The sequence below is a fragment of the Homarus americanus genome, unplaced genomic scaffold, assembly GCF_018991925.1.
Source record: "Homarus americanus isolate GMGI-L3 unplaced genomic scaffold, GMGI_Hamer_2.0 scaffold20888, whole genome shotgun sequence".
Classification (NCBI taxonomy): domain Eukaryota; kingdom Metazoa; phylum Arthropoda; class Malacostraca; order Decapoda; family Nephropidae; genus Homarus; species Homarus americanus.
The window spans coordinates 210,233-225,284 of NW_024730425.1; the positions used below are offsets into that span (position 1 = coordinate 210,233).

Genomic DNA, 15,052 nt, shown 5'->3' on the forward strand with positions numbered 1-15,052 from the left:
AGTTACCTTTACAAAAATATACCTTGAAAATCACCATGCGTCTTCCAGGACACGAATTGATAGTTGTAGCAGGGGTTTTCTTAGGGTCAACTCAAATCAACCCCTTACAAAGACTGTTACCTCATTACAGTACTTAGCAATTACAAGTATTCTCTATACAGTACCATAAAACTATTGATTTAACTAATATTGTTGATATATTGCAAAAATAATAAAAATAAACCCTTGCTGCTGTGTGGTTTGTTTACTAATGGCAGTGGTGCGGCAGCACCATCTACTGAGGAATGCTAAAGGTTGTCTGCTGGTCTCCAAATGCAGGAATGTTTGTTTCTTTATATGTAGGCTCTCATATTTGGACACCTATTTACAGTAGGCTCTCATATTTGGATACCCATTTAGACTGTAAAAACCCCACAAAATAAAAATCTTCCAAATATAAATACAACTTCGTCATCCAAGTAAAAACACACACAACAACATTGGCTGTCCTTATGTTTTGAACTTTACCACCACTGGTGGGTAGAATTTTTGTTTTAAATTCAGAAACATTAATTAAAATATATATATGAACAGTAAATGAGTGTTGCTTTCATTTTCTTATGTAGAGTAAAAACGAAATGTTTTTACATGTGCGCACTTACATATGTGCAGTCTCACTTTTTCCTTTACCATTAATGGTTAGCTACTTCTATTGTTCTATTTATTAACATTAGATAACATTACTTAAAACAACCATATTAATTTTTCTACATTAATTTTACTACAGCTACAACTGGGGTCTTATTTTCTTCAGTTTTATAATTATGTAGAACTAATCTGTCACTGGTTTTGCAAACAATGAGTTGTTTTTTTAGTTTTATTTTTTTTTAAATAAAGATTTTTTGTTTCATTTAGACGTTGATATACAAGTTTACAATTGCTTACCTTCTACTGTTGGAAAATATTTCCCATCGTTGTCATACCGACAAAAACAAGAGAAAGAATGTAAACACTACAGCCCCTAAGATGTGGAGGTGACCAGGTGTATAAAATGAGTGCTGTACAGTATTAAAGATTTCACCTTCTTATACAGATTTTTTTTTTAAATTGATGAAAATGACGACTGATAAGCAGTTCTAAGTGATGATATTCAAAGAGGTGTGTGTACTTGTGCCAAAAGGGCTATATATCAAGCAACGGTTTCACTGGTGTCGGTAGTAGGCAGCTACCAAACAGGGAGGTACTACTGCCTGGGAAGATATTGGTAGACCCTGCTGCCATATGGCATCACAAAAATTGTGACCAAGTCCCAGGTTGCTCATCTGACTTTCTGCCTCATTTACACACAATTGCAGGGTCTCAATTGTTTCTCTTACTTTGACAACACAACATACATACAGTACTGTATATTGTTTCTCACTCTTGATTTTTTTTTCATTTTTGTATTTCTTTATGGTTCTCTAATATTATTATTATTATTATTATTATTATTATTATTATTACATTTTCGCCCCCTAGGCCCCGATGTGGGTCAGTGACCTGTGCCCAGGTGGGCTAATACCCATAAAAAAAAAAAAAAAATCCAAAATCAGGGTGCGTCTTCCAAGCCGAAAAATACGGTAATTCAAAATACAGTAAACCCTCAAAAGTCTGGACAATTTGAGGGGAAAGGGGGGTCCGAACTTGCCAATTGTCTGGACATTTAACAAGTGGGGGCTCTGGGGGCCACTGTGTAACTAAGCAGCCACTCATCAGCCCTGAAATGACCCTTAAATTTGCATTTTAATATGCAATAAATGCCATGTGAGTTTCCTTTTACATTTTCCTTTATATATAGTGGTACAGTTCATAAAAAAAATATATATATCTTTTATATTGTATAATACTGTATTTTACTTCATTTACAGGCAGTCTCCGACTTACGGAGGGGTTAGGGACCCAAATCCAGGTCATAAGTCAAAAATGCAAAAAAATAATAAATAGAAAATCTAAAATGAAATACAGTACAGTAAAAGTAATCAATAATGAAGAATGAATACAGCATTACTGTGCACTTCCCTTTAATGTAGTCAGCTGAATGCACACAGGGCCCCAATAATTGTTTAATTAAACATGGAGACTACATTAATTGGATGAAGCAGAGGAGGAGACAGGGCTAGGTGGGTCATCAATGTCGGTTTCTTCAGACAGGCTAACATACTTACTTGTTGAAGGTATTGGATCATCTTTAGGGAGTGAAGAGGCAGCACTGGTGGGGAGTGAGGAGACAGCAGTGGGGTACTCCTTAAAACATATGTTAAATTTAGACTGCACAGTTTGCCTCTTCTTTTCATTGTAAATATCCCTGTAGCAAGCAAGTGCATCTTGGATCATTCTGTCAACTTTTACAAAACGCTCAACATTTTGATCCATTTCGTCAAACAATTGCATCCCCTTATTAATAGTAGCAAATGCCTCTGCCATTTGTTTCTTCTGAGCACCACCAGAACTCTCACTTTTATGCTTGCCAGTCATTTTAAAGGGAATTAGAACAGCAAAATATTGAAAATATTGTCAGTACACAGCGCGATCACTACTGACAACAACGACGGCCAAACACCAACTGAGCGTGCTATGGCGTGGAAGCTGTACACTTCAAAATAAAAGGACAAGCCAAATCAAAAGGTAAACTCTTACATGATGGTACTGACTACTCGCCCCCTCCCTAAAGGTGGGGGAGTTGGGAATGGGACTATATGTTGTCAATTCAGTGTTTGTTTTTATTCATTCATTATTATATTCCCATACGATCAGCTTCTTATGGTGTATGTTTCATCATTAATAATATTGAATATTAAATAATAGAAAAATTACAATACAGGTATATAATTTGTAAATGACTTCAAAATAATGGAAACTGAGATGGACTGCGTCAGGTGTGTGTGCATATGAATAATGCAATATGTGCTCGTCTTCTGCTGGCAGCAATTTAAAATAACCGGGCGTAGCAGGAATTTCAAATGACAAATATTTAAGGGTTCAGACAATCGAGGGTTTACTGTACAGAGTACTGTATTTTGAAATATTGCAAAATATTTGCAAAATTGCATAATGTTTGAAAAGGTTTTGAACCCCATGCTATTCCAAATTGCAGAGGGGTTACTGCAATTACCGGGTAAGTATTTTTAATTTATTTTAATAGATGTAAAAATAATGTTACCATAATACAGGTGCTCCTCTACTTAAGAACGTTCAACTTACAAACTTCCAGAGATACAAACATCATCACTGACGGGGGGTACCTGCCAGAACAGGTGTTTAATGCGGATGAGACTGGATTATTTTTAAGAAAATTCCAGATAGAACAAACATTAACTAAGAGGAGAAGAGTGAGCCAGGTTTTAAGGGGCTGTATTAAAGGGTATAGCTGTACTAAATATCCATAATCTTTTCATTTTTTACAATATGTTTGGTATCTACAAGAGTAAAGTTAGACTTACAAACAATTGGACTTAAAAACAAGCCTCAGGAACGTAACTCGTTCGTAAGTAGAGGAGCACCTCTATTAAAAAAAGATAACTTGATATATAACATTTTGTAACAAACATTTTCCTACCAACAAAACAGCCTGGATGATTACTGCATTGCACACTTACTTCTTACAGAAAAAAGAAGTAATGTTCTTTGACCCTGATGCTGATTTGGCAAGAGCCTTAGCCTTTGCTGTCTGTGGCGTTTTTACCTAAAAAACAAAACAAAAAGATTGAAACACTGTACATAAAAAATTAAGTAATTTGTGTCAAGTTTTTCCCTAAAGCATTCAACTCATAGACCCTGAGGAAAACAAAGCACTAAAACTGCAACAAAACAGAGATCATAAATCAACCAGCTCCCACCTCAGCAGGGAAATTGAGGGAATGTTAAGAGCATTCTTATGGTACTGTATACGTTTCTTGGACTAAATGTGCATATTGAAAAATTTTAGTAACTTATTATAGATAGCTGTAGCATTTCTAAGAGGGTTTATTCCTTAGAAAGTTTAGCAAAGAGGAAAAAAATTTCATACTTTTAAAGCTAAAAAAAAAAGAGGGGGGGGGGGGCATTTCATTTCCCCCTAAGAAGCACAGCAGCCAAAATCAAAATTGTACACAAACTCTCCTCTCATAAATTTCACTTAATCACAATACAGTACTAACTAGTTTCCTTTCCAATAAAGTCCAGCAATTCATTATTGAAAAACTCCACTCAATAATCTAATTCCACTGAAATTTCAGCAACAGAACACTTTATCAGTGAAGCCAAATGGAAAATATGTGAATGTAACGGAAGAGGCACACCATGTCCACCACTCTCCCATACATCTGCATTTTGTCTGTTTGGTTGGCTAGCCAGTGTATTGTAATCAAATTTTCTATTTCACATGTCACTACCGTCAATTTCTTCCCTCCCTCCCACCATGTGGCCAGTCACCACTATCAGAAAGTTCACTTGATTCTTTTAAATTAATCTAAATCAATGATTCCATAAAATCAAAGTACAGTACCAGTCAGTATTTGGTGAAGAGTGAAGCACCATGTTACAATACTGTACTGTCTTCCAACTTCTTGATCAAACCTTACCAGAAGAGACAATTAATATAAAAACCAATGTATGGCAAAACTATATGGGTGGTAAATAACCTTATTAGGTATATTTGTTGGTGGGGGGAGGGTATTAAAATTATATTGGGTGTACAGTATATGGGCCAGCCGAAGTGACAGGGTTAAAGGGGTGTAAAAGTTGCATCAATCCAAAGACCTTTTGCCATTTTCACAACCACCTAAAGATCTCTTGCTACAAATACAGTGATATCTCCGTTAACCAGAACAACTAGTGCAGAGCACTTCCGGGAATGAGAGGTTTCCGGGTACAGTAGAACGTCGATTTAAAGCGAATCAATTCAAGATTTTTTATTTAAAGCGACACCCACAATTAAGGACAACGTTTTAATTTAAAGAGAATCTTTCCTATTTTGCGCGAGTCAATCTGGCGCATCATATTTAAAATTTTGCGCCAAATGTTTCTCTGGGCACGTTACACTGTCCTAAGGCCAAAGCTGTACTGTACATGTACTCAAAATAATGTACTAAATGATTACTAAAATTTTTGTCTAGTGCAAACTATAGCATGTTTACATTTAAATTAATCACTATCTTATAAGAATTCCAGAAATGTGAATTATATTCTCCCCGGTCACTTCTGTCACATTTTATAAGCAAAAACATAAACTCAAGCTAAAGGAATAAATAAAAAAATAAATACTTCACTAGACCTTAGGGGCCAACTGTCAAACATGTCACTGTCACTTCCCAGCCAGGGTTTGGTGTTTTAGGCTTAAAGTTTTTATCATATATAATATCACAGACTAAAGTTAGGAGAATATAAACTGTATTGCTAGATTCCTTGTAAGACAGCAAATTATTTGAATATAAACGTCATATATTTTGCACGAGATAAAAATTTTTGCTCTCTGTAATAAAATTCTTATATTAGAACTAAAATTTGTATGTCTAATGCGAGCTATAGCATGTTTATATTCAAATTAATCAATATCTTATGAGAATTCCAGCAATGTTAATAATATTCTCCCATGTCAGTTCAGTGACATTTTATAGTAGAAAAACTTAAAGACACTCTTAAGTACAGATAAATAAATAAGCACCAGACCTTGGCATCAACTGTCAAACATATCACCCCCCCCTCCCCCCAGCCAGTAAACAGACCATTTCACATCCCTTAATTTTAGCTGTGTTGATTTATGGGTGTTTGTTTTAACATAATACTACAAAAAACAATGTTTTGTTTATTCTAGATGGGCTGAGGTGCATCTGGATAGACTCTCAGTCTTTTTAGTATTTTGTGTTTCTCTCAAGTACCAAACTAAATTATTCCATTGAAACAACACTTCGACTTAATGCAAATTCGGTTTAAAGCGACCTCTCTTGGCTTGCACTATATCAAGACGTTCTACAGTAACGAGATGACTCTCTCAAAGCTGGAAAAATATCCCTCATCCCCGGAATTTTCTGGACAATGGAAAAATATTCTTGTAAGTTCCAGAAATTGTGCATTACATTATCTCTTGAACCCGGAAAAATATCCCCATCCCTGGAATTGGAAAACTTTTGTTAGAATTTCCGGAAAATGCAGTATTTTCATCTATCAAACCGGGAAAAAATCTCATTCCAGGAATTTTCCAAGTACTATTGGTAAATTTTTTCGGAATTTTCCTGAAAATGTACCCTCGGAAAAATTTTCCCAAAGCCGGAATTTTCGGGAAAATCCGGCTTTGGGGACGATTTCCCGAGTAAATTTTAATTCCAACTATCACAGAGTTCCGGGTTTGAGGGTTTATATAATAGAGTTGAACCTACCTTAAACCTTATGAAAGCCAATAAGAATGAAACCCATATTTAATAACAGACACCTGTATTAAAATAATAGTTTCAATGCCCACAGCACCCTCCTCATTTGTCAGCACAAGGGTACACTAATACTCACAAGTAAAAAAGATACCAGTAGCATCTAAACTGTACTATTTTAAGATAAATTTCTGTTATAAAATGTGAGTTTGATTTTCAATGCTGGCATTCATGTTACTGTCAAGCTTTCCCAGACATATGAATAAAGCTTTATTTAGACAACTTGCCTACCATCAGGATTGAAGGGTTAATCTTGCACCACACTTTATGATCTACCCTAATATAGAGCCTCCTGCTTAAGGCTTGACAGGGTGAAAGTATTTAGATACATACAATTCTAAACCAACATTATTCATATCTAGAGATACCTTATTCACAGGGGTATTATTCTTAGTGTAATCCTCCACAGGGCCTTCTGCTTTCTGTTTCTTAGATGGTGGTTGATTCTCCATCCCCATTAGATGTTTCTGCTTGTTTTTTACTTCTGGCAACTTCAAGTGCTTGTGAAGCAATTGGCTAAGGTCCTTAGACACATATTCTGATACGATGCCATGTGCCAAGACCAGATATGCCTCTGCAAAGTAAGATCTCGTGTACTCAAAGAACCTCTGTCAAATATGATGAGATACAAAATAAGAAATTATATGGCAAAGATTCATTAATAACTTTCAAAGAATTTAAATGGATGCCATTACAAAATTACACACACACACACACACACACAGGTACTGTATCCCCCTATATACGATGTGGTTACGTTCCTGAAATTCCCATCGCAGGTCAAAATATCGTAATCGGGATCATTATAACATGAGATTCAATGGGATATGTTCAAAGGCAGTTTGACACCCACATGATCACCAAAATAAAATTCCTACATTAATAATATACATGTATCCTCAATAATCGTGGGGATTAGGTTCCAAAAAACTACCATGATAAGGAAAACCTTTATCCGGCATTCCAAAAACCGAAAAGCTCTGAAAACCGAAAGCTTTTTTGTGTTGCATCACTGTGTGAAATCAAACATGACTTGGACCTGGCAGAGGGTGTGAGTGAGGCGTGAGTGAGGTGTGAGTGAGGCGTCACTTGTGTCTCAGTGTTGCTACTAGTCACACATTTGCGTCTGCTGCTCTTATATTTTTATGGAATTTTGTTTAATTTCACTGAAAATGCCAAAAAGAGCTTCAGATACCCCTATGGGTAACAGTGAGAAGAAAAGGAAGCGTCTCTCATTATTGATAGCACAGAAAGTGGAGTTGTTACAGAAGCTTGATCGTGGTGTACCTGTGCGGCATCTTACTTAAAAATATGGTGTGGGAACTACCACCGTATATGACTTAAAGAAACAGAAAAACAAATTGTTGAAGTTTTACTCTGACAGTGATGACCCAAAAATAATGAAAAACAGAAAAACATTGCATAGGGCAAAAAATGAAGATATTGACTGCGTGCTGATTGAGTGGATTCGACAACGAAGAAGTGAACGTATGCCACTGATTGGTTTGATGGTCATGAAACAAGCTAAAATATACCATGAAGAACTGAACATTGATGGCGAGTGTGAATATTCAGAAGGTTGGCTGCAGAAATTTAAGAAGCGTCATGGTATAAAATATCTGAAAATCTGTGGTGAAAAAGCTTCTGCTGATCATGAAGCAGCTGAACATTACATTGACGAATTTGCCAAAATTATATCTGATGAAAACCTTAGCCCTGAACAAATTTACAACGCTGATGAAACAGCTCTGTACTGGCGCTACGTTCCTAGAAATACGTTAACAACGGCTGATGAGAGAGCACCAACAGGTGTTAAGGATGCTAAGGACAGGTTGACTGTTCTTGGGTGTGCCAATGCTGCAGGCACACACAAGTTAAAGTTAGCAGTGATTGGAAAAAGCCGACGACCAAGATGTCTGAAAGGTGTACACAATTTACCTGTGCATTATTATGCCAACAAGAAAGCATGGGTAACCAGAGAAATATTTTCTGAATGCTTCAATAACCACTTTGTGCCAGCAGCACGAGCTCATTGCAGGGTAGCTGGACTGGAAGCAAACTGTAAAATTCTATTGTTCCTGGACAACTGCTCCACACATCCCCCTGCTGAACTTCTTGTGAAAAGTAATGTTTTTGGCATTTACTTTCCCCCCAATGTGACGTCTTTAATACAGCCTTGTGACCAAGGAATTTTATGCTCCATGAAGAGCAAATATAAAGATGTTTTTCTGAACTGTATGCTTGATGCAGTCAACAGAGGCGTAGGTATCCAAAGCTTCACGAAAGAGTTCAATGTTAAGAATGCCATTTATTCAGTTGCTAATGCTTGGAACACTGTTGATAAACCAACATTAACAAATGCTTGGCACAAACTTTGGCCTACAACGATGTTTGAAGTAAATGAAGATGCAGATGAAGACTTTGAAGGATTTTGTGTCACTAAAGAGAAGATGATGATATCAAACCTCCTTACTTACGCCAAAGGTTTATCTTCCGAAAGTGTAAATAAGTTGGAGGAAGCCGACATTGAAGAAGTGCTGAGCATTGACAATGATGCACCTGTTGTGCTTTCATTGAGTGATGGGGAAATAGCTGAAATGGTGCTAAATAAAGATAAGCATGAGGATAGTAGTGATGATGATGATGAAATTGTGAACACAGGTGAAAAAGTCTCCCTAGACGATGTGGTGAAAACCTGTGATCAGTTAATTACTGCCCTTGAGCACGAGATTATGGCAGTTTATTCAATTAACGAGAGACTGCTTAGACAGAAACCACTGTTAATGAGACAGATGACACTGGAAGAAGCCTTTAAAAAGGCAATCTGTCCTAGTGTTGAGTCATCACTTGAGAGTCCTGTTCCTGGCCCATCTTCAGATGTTCGATTCCTACTTGATGATGACAACACTGATGTGTCCTCTTCATGATAAACAAGCCAGCTGTAATGTACCTTTACTGTATCTGTTTGAAGTTTTCCTGAATGTTTTCCTTACAAATAAACTGTACTAGAGTATTTATGGACTATATTTATCCCACAATTTCATTTATGCCAAACCTAACTGAACTGAATTGAAACTAACCTAACCCAACAACCTAACCATTCTGAAAACCGAAAAATTCCGAAAACCGAAATATGTCTGGCCCCAAGGATTTCGGATAAGGGATTGTCAACCTGTATCGAAATACATAACATATGGAAAAAATTAGTTTTGTCCCAGGACCCCAAAGATGCATCCCCAAACTGCCCAAAATATACCCCCAAAAATGTGTAGGTACACTAAAAGATATAATACTAGTAACATACCTTTACTAATTAATGAATAACAAATAAACAATGTACAATACTGTGCTGTAAAATATTGTATTGTGAATGACAGTCAGAGTAGAATGAGAGGCAGAGTGTTGGTGAGATGCAGTGGGTGGGAGGGAGGGAGGAAGGTGAGATATTGTGAGGTGAATATCGTGCTCATCTGCTCTGGCTAAAGCAAAGCCATCACTGAAATTATGATAAAGGCGGTGGTGATCATGGAGCTGGTGGTGGAGGGGGAGAATGTGGTAAGTGGTGAGGAGATGGTGAGTCAATTGCTTTGTTTGGTAACAGTGGCTGCAGCACCGCCAGACACAACTGAACAGCTGATGTCTACCCACAATAATAAGTGTAATTATAAATGAACAACATTGTATTCCTTCCACACTGTTACATAAATTTATAATTATGGAGTGAGAAAGCAGAATGGTGAGGGTGATTAGAGAAATGCAGTGGAAGGAAGTGGTAAAACACAATTGGGTGTGTTGCCAAGCGCATGCGTATCCTTGTCGGGAATATCAAAACATTCAACCAGAGAATACACCCATCTTCGTCGCTTGGCTGGATCAGGAACCTTAACACTTCTTGTTCACAGATGCACATGGTGGAGGATAAGTAAAAGTTACAAAAATTACACCAAAAACAAGCATAGAGCAGGGAACCGTCTTCAAACACCAACCAAAACAGCACAGGGAAACAAATGCTGTCCCTGGAAGCTGGCGCCACAAGCTGTGTTGCCATCTCTTGGCAGTCACTGCTACCGCTGGCTCTCGCAGACCCGCCGCTATCCCATGATAATTCCGCAATAACCCAGATCAATCAGTGATAAGCGTACACATGGTTGCAATTGAGGATTCCGTGATAAGCCAGATCAGCGATTATCGGGTCCCGTGATTATCGAGGATACATGTACATAAAACACAATTAAACAACACTCGCCACATTACAGTCAGTCCGCGCTTAACGTCAACCCACTGAACGTTGTTTCGGTACTACGTCGCTAAACCTTAGAGACCAAAAAATTTTTTATCGTCCCGATGATCGGATACTACGTCGTTTTGTGAGCACCAATACAAACTTGGTAGTTGTATATGTATGCACTATTTTTTATAGAAATGGCAATGATTTTCTGTATATGTAATGTACTTCATGGGGCAAAGGGAGGCTCAGGAACGTAACTCCTGTAATTTATCTATTTCTTATGGGGAAAACTGATCCGCTTAACGTTGTTTCGTACAACGTCGCATTTTTAGGAACGTAACTCCGACGTTAAGCGAGGACTTACTGTATTAAAAACAAGCCTGGTCATCATCACATGTCCCCTTTGAGGCTAAGGGGACTCTTGAATGTAGTGGAGATGTCACTCTAACTCCCACACAGCTTCAAAATGTCAAGTTTTACCTCCATTTTCAAAGTTACACTGCTCACTTCAGTCACAAAAACAGGGCAAGAGCACTTGTCACAAAAACAAAGCGAATGAAGATAACGTAAAAACAATGATAGCATCTGACACTGCCCACATCATGTTCACATCAACAGAGGCAAAGCACTTTACAGTAAAAAAATAAAAAAAATAAATAAATAAAAAAAAATAAAATAAAAATAAAATCACTTCAGTTACCATAACAGAGTATAATGTGAACTTAAGTGATAGCCACTCACTGAAAAAAAAGAAAAAGATGATAAGTTGATAAGTAAAAACAGTGACACAGCACCAATACTGTACTGACTGATATAATCATTGAGCTATATGATCACAGGCTTGTGTGATCACCATGGAACAAAGCATGGGATGGTAGATGGTAGTGCACTGGGTGGCCGCATGGCGGCGCACAGCTAGACTACAGCTGACAAATGCACCGAAAGATGCACCTCATATTCTGCGATGACCGGACGATGACCATCATCTAAGCGTATTTTTTTTTATCGTAAATTGGTGAGTGGTCTTAATACATCACCATCGTTCAAGTGAAATATCATAGTGAGGGAGATCATAAATCAGGGGAAATCTGTAATGCCTGATATGTTACATTACTGAGATCAGGAATATGTACTGTACAGTGGTCCCTCGGTTAACGAACACAATTCATTCCACAGAGTCATTCGTTAACCGAAAATTTCGTTAACCAAATCTAATATTTCAATGGGATATTGGGTAATTGGTTCCAATTCACAGAAAAAGTACATACAAAGTACTGTATACAAGTAATAGAATTAACAAAACATTATATATGAAAAAATACAGTACTGTACTGTACAGTATACTGTAAAATAATAAATAAAAAACAATAGAATACTGTACTGTATTTTAACTTTGAGGTGTGTATGTCGTATTACCAGCAGCTTTGTTTACATATCAAACAGTTGATTGTAGAGGCAGTCGATGATGACATGCCATATTCTTTACAGAGTGCATTGGTTCTAATGCCTTCTTCATGTTTCATAATAATTTCTGCATTGTATATTATCAATATTTCTAACTAAATTTCAGAATGACCAATAATTTTAAAATAAAAAATGCAGAAATATTCTGGAGACCAAATTTCTTTATATTTACTTCACTGGAAACGAATGTAAACATAGAGTCAATTACTATATTGGCAGACTAGCCAATCAGCTGATCAGCTGATGCGCACAACAATTTCGTGTTTGTCGTAAGGATTTCGATAATTGAAGTTTTGTTCGTTAATCGAACTGAAAATCCTTATGGAAGTTAATTCGTTAACCGAAATTTCAGTAATTGAACCGTTCGTGCTGTACTCATTCATTGCGCACTCAAAATTATTCTACTTCCGAGCATCTGCAGTTTAGTGGCGAGTGCTAGGTCTTGACCCTGCCATAGCAAAAGAGTAAACATTTCACTATATCTCCTTTAACTTTATTCACCTCAATTGCATTTCTAGAATTGCACTCTAAAAATATTCACATTCCTTTTCAGTCTCTTTTCATTAAAAATTACTTACATATACCTGCATATAAAAAAAAAATCATTCCTTTAAGTCTTTCAGCCATATTTACTTTCCTAAGCTTGGGTAATTTTAAAACCTTCCTAATTCATTCATTCTCCTTTACCCTCAACTTTCACACCAGATCACATACAGGTAATTTAGTTTCAGACATCTGTGTACTGCCAAAAACAACTGACTAACTTCTCCACTGTCTATTTAGGAATTACTTTCTTTTTAAACCTATGAGTAAACATTCCTATCATTTCTTAATTTCCATTAAATTCCTGGCATTCCGACCAGAGCACCCCGTCCGAATATTTTCCCGCCATTTTTTATTATTATTATTATCATTTTTGGAAAAGTTTACTTTTTCCCTCAATTTATCCCTGGGGGTGGGGGTCACTGCCAGCAGCACCCTAACCCGGGCCTTAAGGGTTAACCCACAAATGCAATCACTTCCCATCACCCTCTTTTTTATTTAAATCTTCTATAACTACTATAACAATCGTACTGAGTGACACTGAGACCCAAGTACAGTATTAAAGATCTTTAAACTCCAGTAGAATCCTTTATTTACCTACCTATTGTTTGCTCAGAATCCATTGTACGAACATAAGTGAAGCTCTGACCACTGGATGTTGGAACCTTCTTTTCTTGCAATAATTTGAAGAGCTGCCTAACTCGCTCTTCCAACCAAGACAGGGTGCGGGCTTCACTGTATTTCCATACTCCAAGCTCAGCCGTTCCTTGAAGATAAATCAAGTTAATATTTAAACATAAATCACATCATCTATATTGGGAAAGATGATATAGGATTATAAAGTAGAAGGGAGAAGAAATGTGTGAACACTGCTAAGGTGTACAGGAATAGTATGGATTAAATAAACTCTCTAGAAGCTAAGACAAAGAGACATTAAGATATTTTTGTTCTTTATAAAGGCACAGATATCCCTTGACTTACAAAGGGTTACACATTCCTGAAAACACGTCTTTATCTCAAATAAAATTTCCCTTTGACATCCATTTTGTAACTGAGGATGCATTCCTACACACAAGAATTTTATCTCTGAAACATACTAAATTAACTCCTAAGACTATTTTCAACCCCTTCACTATGGAGACGCCTCTTTTAGTACTCTATTTCCTTTGGTTAAAGCCAGACGATTTTAGAATTGCAATTAAATGTCAGGTAGCGACGTGTCCTCCTAATATTACGTATTTAAGTAATTATTATATGTTTTAATTGTTTGTATGTTGGCCTGGCAAGTTAATGCTAGGCATTTGCATACCTGTAGGTATAAAGCTAGACATCGCATTCTGGACTTTATCACAAAAACTGGTTTTTGGAAACAACAGCTTTTTTATAGACTATGTATGGTAATAATAATACAGTATTTGATTATACAGTACAGTATAGTCTGGGTTTACGCGGATATTTCATACGTGATTTGCCATTTACGCGGCACCTCTCCAGACACGGCAATTATTATTTACGCGGTAAATGCCATCATATACGCGCCAAGCGGCCGGCAAGGTGCTGGGCTCTGACGTCACCGCTGATGTCAGACTCGTGCCGATGGCGTCGCGGACAGTGATTGAGCCACGTATCCTTATCACCCACGCACCCCCTCTACCGCATGCTGTGATTGGTCTATTTAACCTTGCTTGCCCTGCCACCAGGGCTGATGACCTTGGCAGCGCCCGTCTCACTGTCCCCGCGTATACTCACTCGTGCCCAGGAACCGGTTTTGTTTTTTTCTTTCAACACAATGGCTACCGCTGGACCCCCACCACCCCTGAGAAACCCTGAACTACCTGGCCCAAGCCGTCCCAAGCCCAAGAAGGTGCGACGCGCCTTAAGCTATGAGGTTAAGTACAAGATCGTTCAGGAGTTAAAAGGCACGAGGCAGGTGGATCTGGCCAGACAATATGGAGTGAATGAATCGACGATTCGCACGATCAAGAAGGATGCCAGCAAAATCAATGAACACATGAACATTACCAAGTCTGTAGGTGCCTCGCTGGTGAAATATTGCCACAATAAGGTGCTGCTGAAGACCGAGAGTTGTTTGGTAAGCGACATTATTCGTCAGACAAGAAGGAACATGGCGGTCGACATTCGGGCAGTGCAGGACTACGCCCAAGAAATCTACAAATCAGCGGCAAGAAAAATGGGAGTTGCAGAGCCCAAGCCCTTCACTGCTTCCGCTGGGTGGCTGCAAGGTTTTAAACGACACAACAAGATCACGAATACTGAGATAGTCGGAGAAGGAGCAAGTGCCGACCGGGCTGCCGCCATGAATTTTCCCCCATTTTTACGGAAAATTATGGAGGAAGGACAGTACACCGACGACCAAGTGTTCAATATGGATGAATCA

General features: G+C 37.7%; 1 protein-coding gene across 2 annotated transcripts in view; it reads right to left on the bottom strand.

Annotated features, from left to right (window-relative positions):
• Positions 1-3,408: 3,408 nt before the first annotated feature.
• LOC121866985 (ribonuclease H2 subunit B-like) overlaps positions 3,409-15,052 on the bottom strand; it is a 43,761-nt gene continuing 32,117 nt past the window's right edge. For both annotated transcript variants that reach the window (XM_042366740.1, XM_042366742.1), the window contains exons 5-7: positions 13,256-13,420; positions 6,788-6,993; positions 3,409-3,700 (exon numbers count right to left, since the gene is read on the bottom strand). In XM_042366740.1, the coding sequence (XP_042222674.1) occupies positions 3,611-3,700; positions 6,788-6,993; positions 13,256-13,420 (461 nt within the window). In that variant the 3' untranslated portion in view covers positions 3,409-3,610. The remainder of the gene's footprint in view (positions 3,701-6,787; positions 6,994-13,255; positions 13,421-15,052) is intronic.